The sequence below is a fragment of the Maniola hyperantus genome, chromosome 3, assembly GCF_902806685.2.
Source record: "Maniola hyperantus chromosome 3, iAphHyp1.2, whole genome shotgun sequence".
Taxonomy (NCBI): domain Eukaryota; kingdom Metazoa; phylum Arthropoda; class Insecta; order Lepidoptera; family Nymphalidae; genus Maniola; species Maniola hyperantus.
This window is the reverse complement of record NC_048538.1, coordinates 3,219,223-3,232,368: the sequence shown is the minus strand read 5'-3', so window position 1 is coordinate 3,232,368 and position 13,146 is coordinate 3,219,223. Positions and strand designations below refer to the sequence as shown.

Sequence of the window (13,146 nt, the reverse complement as noted above, 5' to 3'; positions counted from 1 at the left end):
CTTTGCCCGCGGCTTCAATCGCGCGGGCCCATAAAGGAAGATTTAAAAGCCGATGTTCTTGGAATATGTAATAACAATTAATATACAGAATACTGATACATGGAAAAATAAAGCTTGTAAGAAAATAAAATAAGTGGCGTGAAATTTCTTACCAGTCATGATGATTTCCATATTATCAAAAAAAAATCCGCACATATGAAAATAACCGCAATTTTGTAATTTTACTGAAAAGCTGTACGGAATTTCGCATTTTATAAATACGAGTATCTGGCGATTATTATTTCCAATAAAGAGCGATATATCCCTAATACGACAAATTCATAGTAGGTACCTACTTATAAGTAGTTCAAAGAATTAAATAATCAAAATTTCATTGACTGTGCATTTCTAACTCCAAACACACACAACGGGCATCCTAAATTAGAGTTTTGTGTTTCATTGGGTAATATTATATAGAATGAGCGGAAAAGGAAGGCATTAGTCAAGTCACAAAAAAGGAATGCCTTTCCCTATTCATAGACAAACTGTATTCCTAAGTAAAAGAGACTAGAGAGTAGGTATAAATAACTCAAAATTGATATAACGTTTCTATCAGATTTATTCCCGATCTACCAGTTATTGAATACTTTTCCCTATTTATAGATAAACTACACGGTCTGCCCGCGAAATTCAAATTTAATTTAGTTTAGTTTTTCGCAATTTGTGAACTAATACGACAAATATAGGCTTATATGGCATTCAAATCGAGCCGTTAGCAGTATCATCTTCACAGGCTTATACAAAAATCTTTACTTGAAAGTGTCCAGTTTAAGAAATTAGTCAAAATAATGACTTATTTGTGAGTAGCTCACGTCAAACTCAATATTTTGATAACCTGTGAAGATGATATTGCTAGGGGCGAAATTTGAATGCCATAAGTCTACTTTGTCGCATTAGTTTACAAATTGTGAAAAACCAAATTAAATTTTAATTTCGCGGGCAGACCCGTGTCTTGGGCCTTAAAAGAAACTTAAGAGTGTATAAATAACTGAAAATAGATAAAATAACGTTCCTAACGAAATTGTTCAATCTACCAATAGGTACGATTTGACGCACGGCAGTAGGTATAGTGCTCATGGCTTCCGTATTCAGTTGATTGTTTAAGTAGTTTATATTGCCTATTGTTGCGCCAAAATTGGTTTGACTGCTAGTATTAATATAATTGAATAGTTCGTGCAGGTCACAGTCGGCGATGTGTCATCTGATAAACTGTATATACATAACTAGCTAATGCCCGCGACTTGGTCCACATCCACGTGGACCAAGCCATTTTCTATTTCGTTTTTAAAATCCCGTGGGAACTGTTTCATTTTCCGGCATAAAAAGTTATGTCACCCTCAAAGTCTTTAACTATATCTACCCATGCAAAAAATCACAAAATAGGAAAAGTATGTGTTTCAGGATTTTGGGAAATTCCACCCCACACTGATTTTATAAATTCCACTCAAGCGAAGCTTAGCATCAGTTAGTATACCTATACATACTCGTTTATACCCAGTCAGTATTTGGTGTCAATATCTTCTAATGACAATTTGCAAATCTGCTCGTTACGGAAAATCTGCTTCATTGCTACAATCTCAATTGTTGTGATTGGCTGAATTTATGGTGTTTTTGCTGCAACAATGTATTTCAGTCAATAGTGAGAGAGTGTCAGCCAATCCGAGGTGATTGCGATCGTAGCTTTCAAACTACGGAAAGGTTTTACTACCAGTAGGTACACTATCTAACACTTAACAATGAAATTAATTGAGATACATATGTACATTCACTCGAAACGGCCAAGCGTGTACGACAAATTATTATTTTAATAATCTTCGCTCTGGTAACCACAGTACGTCTGGCAGTACATCCGAAGAGAACATCCTGTCTTCTATAACATAGTCTTTATTGTAAGGTGTTAAAGAGCAGATTACAATCTGGCATTGCACGCTCACACCTGGACGAGCATTTCGGTTAAGGTTATGTGAGAGGTGCATAAGAATGAAATAAAAGCGAAACAATAACGCGTCTGCACATTTACAGAATTTACGAATGTCGGATGTGTGGCGAAAGTGAATTTATAATTTACTATCACTCGTATCTATGAATAATACAAGCTCCAAAATAAACTTACAGACCCCCGCGAATATAATAGAAACAAAAATCTCTTCTAATTACTTACACCCAAAGATTTATGCTTTTCTTATTTAACTCAGCCTTGATCTTGCTCAGAGTTTTGACGGTTCAAAAACAAGCTTAGAAAACTATTTTACAGCCTTCGTTGTCTCAATAGCTCAACGGTCAAGAAGCGAACTGAAATCTGAAAGATCGATCAAACTCCACCGATCTATTGAAAATACCAACGTTCCCTACTAGTTTTCTTTAAAAAACATTTTCAAGACTATCTACAATGCTGTCTCCCTCTTTTCAGCCTGTTCGAGCAGGAGATCATGAGCTATGTGCCAGCCTCAGGATGCGCGACGGCAGAACCCTCGCCCGTGGCGTCACCGGCTGCGACCAGGAGTACCAGGGCTCCAGCACCACAGAGAAGAGATTTTGAAGCCAAATTGAGGGCGTTCTATCGGAAACTCGAGAGCAAGGGTTATGGACAAGGGCCGGGAAAACTAAAGTAAGTAATGCCGTAAAATTTTTGCTCCGTGTTATTAACAGGATCACAGGAAAGCCGCGTAGCAATTCATGAAGCTTTTAGATAAACATCATTCCATCCGTCATGTACCATCTGCTACAAGCAACAAACAGACAACAGATACCAATGTATTGTTTTTGGTACAACCACCTTTCCGAATTTATTAGTCTTTACAAAAGTTGCGCTGATTAAAAAACCGGCCAAGTACGAGAATTTCACCACCCAATTTTTCTACAGAATTCTGTGGCTTTTGAAAATTTTATGAAGCCCCGAGTTCTCAAGAATTCTGCGAATAAATTATACCTACGCTAAAATTTCACCGTGCCGATTTATCCTAAACCTTTCATTAAAAAAATTACAGATTACACATACGTCGAGAACACTTGCTAGAAGATGCCTTCAGGCGAATAATGTCGTGCAGTAAAAAGGAGCTTCAGAAAGGCAAGCTCTGCGTGCTGTGGGACGGCGAGGAGGGCTTGGACTATGGCGGGCCCAGCAGGGAATTCTTCTTCCTTCTGTCGCGGGAGCTGTTCAACCCCTACTACGGACTATTCGAATATTCCGCAAACGACACGTATACGGTGCATGTGTCGCCGATGTCTGCGTTCGTCGACAACCATCATGAGTGGTAAGTGATTTTGAATTTTGAAACCATCCCAAGACCGCCCAAGTAGTTGTCACTATCCATGTTGTAAATGTGAAAGTGTGTGTTGTTTGTTGGTTTGTCCTTCAATTACGCCGCAATACAGCAACGGATTGACCTGATTTTTTACATGGATGTAGTTGAAGACCTGGAGAGCAACGTAGGCTACCTTTTTATCCCGGAAAATCAAAGATTTTCCACGGGACATTTGAAAGTCTGAACCCTCGCTGACGAACTCGTAGGTTTCAACTAGTTCTTTATAATTTACATAAGGATCTATTGAACTCTTCCTATGGGATTTTAAATTTTATGGCATGGTATGGGATTAGACGTACGAGTCACCTTAGTAAAACGGATAATAACATTAGGTTTTTCCTAAATTTAAGTCGAAACTTTGCAAGAAAGAATGTTGGTGGCGCATAAAATGCAAAAAAATCTAAAGTTTTGTATTTTAATTAGGCATTGATCAAATGACACCTAAGATTTGTTTACCAATAAAATCTGATAAATCCTTATAAATAAATCTGTCACTAAAAAGTTTAATAAATCGCGTCTTAAAACAACATTTACAATCCGGCCTGAATTGTTATGTGGCGACTTAATTACTACTATTATCGATAATGGCGAATAATCGATGTAATCTTAACAATCGCGATTATCTCTCGAACAATAAGTATAGTTGATAGTTGGTACTGCAAACAATTGCAACACGGACAAACTGTTAATAGATTTCTTGTCCTTAACTAGATTTTCTATTGCTACGTACGTAAATGAGTAGGTAAATCATATGAACTTGATATATTCCTATAGAAAAGTGTTTTTATCCTTAGCTAAACCTATATTTAAGAAAAGCACATAGATATAGAGAGCTATTTCGGTTCCGGCAACTCCCAAGCCGCTGGATAGCGGCGGCGCGAGACCGTGGCGTGTAGAAGTCCCTACAAAATACCTGTGTCCAGCTGTGGGCGTTTATCGGTTGACTAGCTTATGCTCACGACTTCGTCCGCGTGGACTACATAAATTTCAACCCCCTATTTTAATCCTTTAGGGGTTGAATTTTCATAAACCCCTTCTTAGCGGATGCCTGTCATAGAAACTATCTGCATGCCAAATATCAGCCCAATCCGTCCAGTAGTTTCAGCTGTGCCTTGATAGATCAGTCAGTCAGTCAGTTTTTCCTTTTATACATATATGTATTTAGATGATGATGATGATGATGGTTATCGTATTTATTTATTATTTATTTATTTTACACTTTATTGCACACAACACAAAGTAAACATTGAAAAAACACAATACAGGATCTTAATCTAATAGCTGTATCATCGTAATCGTATCGTGTGTTAATCGTAATGAGTCATATTCTATTTCAGCCTGATTAAAGCCTAGTAGATTAAAAGTTGCAAAAGATAATAAAATGTATGTTAATCAGTCAAGGCGTATTTGTCATCCCGAAGCCCTGCAAAGTTATAATATCCTTTTATCACGCGATCCTTGTCACGAACTTAAGATAATGCAGATTACGCTATTGTTGTACGATTTTTTACTGCCACACTATAAAGTATAAATATTTATATTACTACTAGCTGATGCCCACGACTTCGTCCGCGTGGAATTAGGTTTTTAAAAATCCCGTGGGAACTCATCAATTTTCCGGGATGAAAAGAAGCCTATGTCCTTCCCCGGGATATAAGCTAACTCTGTACCAAATTTTATCAAAATCGGTTGAACGGTTGGGCCGTGAAAAGCTAGCAGACAGACAGACAGACACTTTCGCATTTATAATATTAGTATGGATACGAAGTACCAAATAACATTTTTGACGACCTCCCTGGCGCAGTGGTAAGCGGTCTTATTTAGCGGGAGGTCCCGGGTTCGATTCCTGGCAGGGATTTGGAATTTTATGGTTTCTAAATTTCTGGTCTGGTGGGAGGCTTCGGCCTTGGTGGGAGGTTTCTACACGGCTTCGTACCGGAACGCTAAATCGCTTTACGGCACGGTTTTGCCGATATGGTGGTACCTAACCACAGCCGAAGCCTCCCACCAGATAAACCGTCTATAACACCGATTTTGACTTTAGCAATGTCAATGACTACAAATTCTTAGTAGGTACCTATAAATACGAAACTTGCAGAAATTAACATGCTGCGAGTGTTTGTTTCATCATCATCATCAACCGATAGACGTCTACTGCTGAACATAGGTCTCTTGTAGGAACTTCCACACACCACGGTCTTGCGCCGCCTGAATCCAGCGGCTCCCTGCCACTCGTCTGATTTCGTCCGTCCACCTACACTCCAACACTGCGTCTTCCAACACTGCGTCTTCCAACACTGCGTCTTCCGGTGCGAAGTCGCCATTCCAGCACCTTGGGACCCCAACGTCTATCGGTTGTACGAACTGTATACCCTGCCCATTGCCACTTCAGCTTCGCAACCCGTTGAGCTATGTCGGTTACTCTAGTTCACCTACATCTCCTCATTTCTGATTTGATCACGTAGAAAAGCTCCAAGCATAGCTCTCTCCATCGCCCGCTGAGTGACTCTGAACTTTCTTATGAGGCCCATAGTTAGCGACCATGTCTCGGATCCATATGTCATCACTGGCAACACCCACTGTTCGCAGTGTTTGTTTACACAGTGCAAAAAGCTGATGCTGCAGAAAATTGCGGAAGTTATTTGCCAGTGGACACGTGGCCTAAAATATAGATAGCAACATTGTTACGGTACAAGTGTTTAACGGTTCAGCAATGATAAAATAATAAAGTGCACATAAAAAGCAATTTGAACGCCCCAGCGAGATAATAAAAGAGAACAATATAAAAACATTCAGGCACCGGTGCCGGGTGACTAGACCTATTGATAAAAGGTCTTTTTATATTTATTTACGCACTCCTGAGTGTTTTCAACCTTTGCGCCGTTTATAATGCACGACATATCGTTACGAAAATTAAATAAACATGTCGTATCAAATCCGTAAACTTTGTCGCATCCAAAACGAATTTTAAATGCAGGTATTATGTAAACCTAAAATGATGGGAAATTGGCCTGCATGTCCTGAAAAACTTGTTTTCATTATTGTATATTTCATAAAATCGTAACTATCATTATTTTTAATAGAAAATATTTTTATTTAGGAGTTTCTGTGTAAATAAGTACCTACAGGCTTGATATTTCTACAATCTTTTTCCCCAGTTTTTGTCTTCTCCATATTCACTATTTTAGACAGCGTTAAGCATGTACTTACTGGTATCTATAATTATGTATGGAGCTTGTCGATTACCAGTACAGTTTATCTATTTGACTAATATGGCAGAAATAAATACTTAATTAAAAAGTTAATCTTCCGTTCTTCCCTATAGATGCACTGGACGTTTTAATATCGTAATACCAGATTTTTTTGGATTTTCCTGACATGTCGGTTGCTATAATTTGTAGGTATCATATCGTATCGTCTCGTATCATCGTGTGATATAAAAGCGCCCACGCTTTCAATCACAAACAAACGGGTCATTGTACTTTTTTTATAATCAATTATGGTGCGTTTTAATTGTCATTCACAATGCATGGACTTCCGTTGATTGTTTGTGTTTGTGTTTTACGAGTAGGTACACTGCTTTTTAGTCATAGGCCAAGTGTTTTTATTACAAGATAACTTTTTTTGTTTTTATTTTTGCCATGCCGTGGTATGATGGTGAAATAGTACATTGTGATACGAGGGCGGTAAATAGGTTATTACAAACGAGCTGACGTTTGTAAGCCCGAGCCGCAGGCGAGGGTTTACCATCGTCACGAGCTTAACGCCTGTGTATCATACGACGTTTTTCAATACAGCTGTTAGGAAACAGATAAATAAACTAGAGTTCTATAAAACCAAAATACCATTAATGTGAGACTTCCGCCTCATTCAAAATATCGGGCGAAGGTAATTCTATTTAATCTTCTACCTCATTATTTTAATCCATACTTAAACCACTCATACTTAAAGTTTAAAAAAATTACAAACGAAAAACTTAATTGAAATTTCAAAATGACCGTATTTACTAAAATTTTGAAATTATATAAGTAGGTAAATAAAATAATCCTTACTATAAAAAACATCCGAATTTTTAAAAAATGCAAAAAATCGCACTTGTGAAGTTTATATACAACTTACAAGCCATGTTTACAATGCATTTTACGAGCAGCTGTATTAAAAAAACATTAAAATTACTGATGTCGATAAAGCTCGAATATTACATTATTACCCAAAAAAACTTATTCCTCTTAGGTACTAATTTGACATTTTATCCACTGTTTGAAACCGTGGAGGTTTTTATGAAATGTCTCAAAAGTGTCACGTTACATCCGCTATCCGGTTACAAACAGAATAACTACGCACCTACTGGTTCAAAGTCACAGGTGCTTCTAGTTTTTGCGTCCATTGGACACCTCGTAGACTGCGACTGTCACGGTTGAAATACATTGAAACTCAGTCGCATAATAGCTTATTGTGTCAATCACACACAATTTTTGAAGTTTAGTAACTACCTACCATACTTGTTAGAATTAAAATATACGACGACTTGACGACCTCCCTGGCGCAGTGGTAAGCGCTGTTGTCTTATTAGTGGCAGGTCCCGGCTTCGATTCCCGGCAGGGGTTTGGGATTGTATAGTTTCAAAATTTCTGCATGGTCTAGTGGAAGGCTTTGGCCGTGGCTAGTTACCACCCTACCGGCAAAGCCGTGCCGCCAAGTAATTTAGAGTTCCGGCCGGGTAAAAACCAAAGGGGGTGTGGGTTTATTAAAAAACTGTCATACCCCTTCCAGGTTAGCCCACTTCCATCTTAGACTGTATCATCACTTACCACCAGGTGAGATTGCAGTCAGGGGCTAACTTGTATCTGAATAAAAAATATATTAAAAAAACGTTTTCAAAGACTTTTACGTTTTAATTAGGTTAAGCTAAGTAGGGTATAGCTACCTTCGTCATCTACAGATAAAAATTAGAGTATCCGAGCATCCGTTCCTTCTGATTATCTCCTTCCAAAAAGAAACTCTTCCCCACATCATCAGCAACCGATACACGTCCACTGCTGGACATAGATCTCTTGTATGGATTTTTGTAGACGCCACAGCCACTTGCACCGCCGCCGCCGGTCTGTCTACCTAGTGGGAGATCTACCAACACAGCGCCTTCCGTTGCGAGGTCACCATTCCAAAACCTTGGAACATATTATATTATTATACCTACTCGTAATATAACGAATCTATCTTTCCCAGGTTCAGGTTTTCCGGGCGTGTGCTAGGACTGGCGCTTGTTCACGGCTACCTATTAGAGGCGTGGTTCACGCGTGCGCTGTACCGCGCCCTGTTGCGTCTGCCGCCCGCGTTGGAAGACGTCGACGCGTTGGACGCACAGTTTGCCGCGTCACTGCGTTGGCTTCAGGTAAGATTTTAGATGATTTACATTAATTTTAAATTTTACACAAAGTGAAATGAATTGGATTGAAATATGCTTTATTGTACCTACACCATAAAAAGAAACCATAATTTTTTTTGAAAAATGTAGACAATGAAAATTATGTCTACATTTTTTAGTTTAAGTATTTTCAAGATTTTTAAGATATCGCAATGTATTGCAAATAAAACATCAGACTGACGCTAGAGGTCAACGAACGTTGCGTAGATAGGTCCAGTCAATGGCACGTAATAGGCGGGGCATCGACTCCGCGGCCCCGAGTTTTGCACGCTATACATTGCGGGATTGAAAAATACATAAATCCCTAAAACTATAAGTATAAGGCAAATATCCGTAACTGGTATCGGTTTGTTGGTTAGGTCGTACAATAATAGCGCTAAGTTTTTACTAGCGTTTTAATTACACGCTAGTCGTGTAATCTTTAAGTATACGTACTGAATATAAGTTTTAAAACACCTGGGCATGTGTTGTTACAGTCGGCGCGTTGCGTGTCGTCCCTGGAGCTCACGTTCGCGGTGTCGGAGCGGCTCGCGGACGGCCGCGTGCTGGAGCGCGAGCTGAAGACGGGCGGCCGCGACGTGCCTGTCACGGAGCGTAACAAGAAGGAGTACCTGGAGAAGCTTGTGCGCTGGCGCGTGGAGCGCGGCGTGGCGGAGCAGAGCGAGTGGCTCGTGCGAGGCTTCCACGAGGTGCGTATTGTTGTGGTCTCTACTTACCGACACTAGATGGCGCCACATGTATCTTTAATCACTCACCATGGAACCTAAATCGCACAAACGAAGTTTCCCCGAGCTTGGAGCAGGATCTTCCTATAATTGTTACGGTCGAGCCTACAACACACTGCTCCCATACAATTTCGTGAACAAAATGCATTAGGATATTTTACCCTTTTTTGAAAAGTGTCTTACTTTGATCCAAAGGGGATAATAAACTAACAAAAAAATCACAAAAATGTCATTCGATCTACCAATGCAATAAAAATGCATTATTTTGTAATGCAAATTTCCCCACAAAAACGCTAGCCGCCATTTTGTTTGAGTTCATGAGCTGTCATGATGTCACACGGATTGGCAAACAATGGCATTTTCGTAGTGAAATACATTACAACTGCATACAATCCATGCGACCTCACAGTCGAAATTCATCATGGCAGCTACAATTTCGTGCGTTTTGAATATTTGTAGAACAGTGATAAAAAAGTGGAATCTTTAAAATTAATTATAAAATTCCTTACATGGTTTTATAAACTGAAACTATCATTTTTTGATTGCTTATTGCTAATATTAGTTTATACATTTTTTCTAGCTTGGTGTAAAATACCCTATTGGACAATTTTACGCTTGACTTGTCTTACGATAACTATCTGATTTTTTTTAAAGAATATTAGCCAAGTTAATTGCTGACTAATATTCCCTTTCCCCTCCAATTAAGCGTAAAGCTTGTGATAGGAGTAGGTACGACAACAGTGCAACGGATGGGATTTGAACCGGCGACCTTTCGGTTTTCAGTCCGCTCCTTTACCCGTTGAGCTATTGAGGCTCTGATTGCATTGTTTATACATTTTTTCTAGCTTGGTGTAAAATACCCTATTGGACAATTTTACGCTGGACTTGTCTTTTTTTTTTATTGCAAAAAGAAAACATACAGCATTACAATAACTATCTAAAATGTCTTACGATCATCATCATCATCATCATGATCAACCCATAACAGGCTCACTACAGAGCACGGGTCTCCTATCAGAGTGAGAAGGGTTTTGGCCATAGTCTACCACGCTGGCCATGTGCGGATTAGTATAGACTTCACACACCTTTGAGAACATTATGGAGAACTCTCAGGCATGCCGGTTTCCTCACGATGTTTTCCTTCACCGTTAAAGCAAGTGACATTTAATTAATTAAAATGCACATAACTCCGAAAAGTTAGAGTTGCGTGCCCGGGATCGAACCCCGATCTCTGATTAGAAGGCGGACGTCCTAACCACTAGGCTATCACTGCTTACGATAACACTGTCTTACGATAACTATCTGAAATGTATGTTTGTTCTATCAGGTGGTCGACCCGAGACTGGTGGGTGCGTTCGACGCTCGCGAACTGGAGCTCGTGATAGCGGGCGCGCCGGAACTGGACGTGGCGGACTGGCGGAACAATACCGAGTACAGAGGCGGCTACCACGACGCGCATCCCGTCATACTGTGCTTCTGGCAGGCTATCGACAGGTGAGGATAAAGTCTGGATGCAGAGATGCAGGATTATATTGTTTTTGTACATGGCAACCTCGATTTATTTAAAAATATGAATAACAGGAGACACCCATTAAGATTGCGTGCACAACATTCGAAGACAGCGAAAATGCAAAAAAGCATAGTTTGTCTCGCAATTAATATTTATAACAAAGTATCAAATGGGATAAAGAAACTGCCCATGACCAGTTTTAAAACATCACTAAGGACATTTTAAGGAGTATCTTAATGAATCGAGCATAATTTAATGATAACTTAATGCACGATTTACTTTTATTAAATATACATGGGAACCCCATTACATTAACTTAAAATTTTGAATAATAACCTCATTTTAACTCAACATTGTTCTTATACTATTTGACATTTTATTATGATTTGACATATTTCACTACCAGACACATTTTTACCTTATTTTTAAAATATGTACGAGTAATATTATCAGAACTATGTACACGATGCTAGGTATAACATAACATATTGCATGCTAATAGGCAGAATTTGGCTGTTCCTTTTTGTTTTTGTAACATCTCAACTGTTTACCCATATTCGCAATAAAGAAATTTGTATTTGTATTTGTATGTATTTTGTATTTATATTTATTTTATCTACACCCATGCTTTAAATCCTCTATAAAAGATTCTGAAACAGTTAGCTTATTGCCAACATTAAAACACCCAATATCTTAATAACCATTAAAGCATCCAAACGAGTGTTATAATGTTGTACTGAATTTCATTATAACACTCCTGTGAAAAAGAGACAGCGCTATACTGCTGTTGGCAATAAGCTAACTGTTTCAGAATCTTTTATAGAAGATTCATAACATTATTGGTGTAGATAAAGTCTTGTATGCAACTGTTGATAATTAGGTATTAAAACACTCAAGTCACACTATTACCACACTCGGCTACTATTATCACACTCGGCTTCGCCTCCGACTTTCGTGTTTTAATGCCCCTCTTTATACAACAGTTGCATAAATAACTATTAATGACGTAAACACAGTGATTTTAAGCTTATTTCGTGGTTTAATGACATATTTTAATGTAGATAATGGGTACATACCACGATCAATTTGATGATTTTATTTGTCGTAATTTCGTAAAGGATTGCTCTTTTTAGATGAGATTTTAGGCATACAGTATAAAATATCGAGAGAATTGATAACCCTAGCTCAAATGTGATAAAGTAATAATAAGATTTATGCCGTGACCTATGCTCGGCTTAGTGTTAAAATGTTCCCAATAGATTACCTACAGTCTACATTCCACATACATGTAAACACATGTGAATACCTAAAGTCCGCGACAGGTTCAAATGGCAATCGGATATGAGGCGGGGAGACGCCCCGCACACTCGCACGTCACCCGCGTTCGTCCGCACCGGGCTCGCGCGTGGGCTGCGCGGGTGAGCGGGGCGTTCCCTCCCCGATTGCCATTTCGACCTGTCGCGTACTTTACCTAAAAAACCTAACCTAACCTATCAGATATTTTCTTCATAACAATTTTGTTCACTCAAACACTACCTACTTACCTATCAAGATTAAGATTCGTTATAAAAACTTACCTATTCCAATAAAACTTTAAATGAAAAAGAATTGATAACCGAATATCTTTCTGATTTAATACCTAGGTACCTACTAACCTAATTAGGTAGGTAAGGTATTAAAATAATAGATAGGTATAATTAGTAGATCATTGGCTTAAGCCCGCGACGTCGTCCGCGTGGAATACACAAATTTCAACCCCCTATTTTACCCATTTAGGGGTTGAATTTTTACAAATCCTTTCTTAGCGGATGTCTACGTCATAATAGCTATCTGTGTGCCAAATTTCATCGGTGCCCGATCGGTCTAGTAGTTTGAGCTATGTATTGATAAATCAGTCAGTCAGCTTTTATATATGTATATTTCAAGTCATTTTTTATTAATATTTTTCATTTCATCCTATACCTACTTTATAAGCATAAACTAAATGTTATCATTTTCTAAATAAATAAATCAAGTACCTAAGTAATAAATAAGTCTCATAAACGAACAATAGACTTTAACTGGTATCTACTTGGTGGAGTGAACGTAAATAATAGTTATTTTTACTCCTTTTCACTCGAGGACAAGATAACACTAAAGGAT

At 38.6% G+C, this 13,146-nt stretch overlaps 1 protein-coding gene across 9 annotated transcripts in view; it reads left to right on the top strand.

Annotated features, from left to right (window-relative positions):
• Positions 1-13,146, top strand: part of Hecw (Hecw ubiquitin protein ligase) — a 141,063-nt gene that overhangs the window by 125,332 nt on the left and 2,585 nt on the right. For all 9 annotated transcript variants that reach the window (XM_034984804.2, XM_069509695.1, XM_069509694.1 and 6 more), the window contains 5 exons: positions 2,450-2,647; positions 3,027-3,293; positions 8,571-8,736; positions 9,246-9,458; positions 10,822-10,988. In XM_034984804.2, coding sequence (XP_034840695.1) covers positions 2,450-2,647; positions 3,027-3,293; positions 8,571-8,736; positions 9,246-9,458; positions 10,822-10,988 — 1,011 coding nt within the window. The remainder of the gene's footprint in view (positions 1-2,449; positions 2,648-3,026; positions 3,294-8,570; positions 8,737-9,245; positions 9,459-10,821; positions 10,989-13,146) is intronic.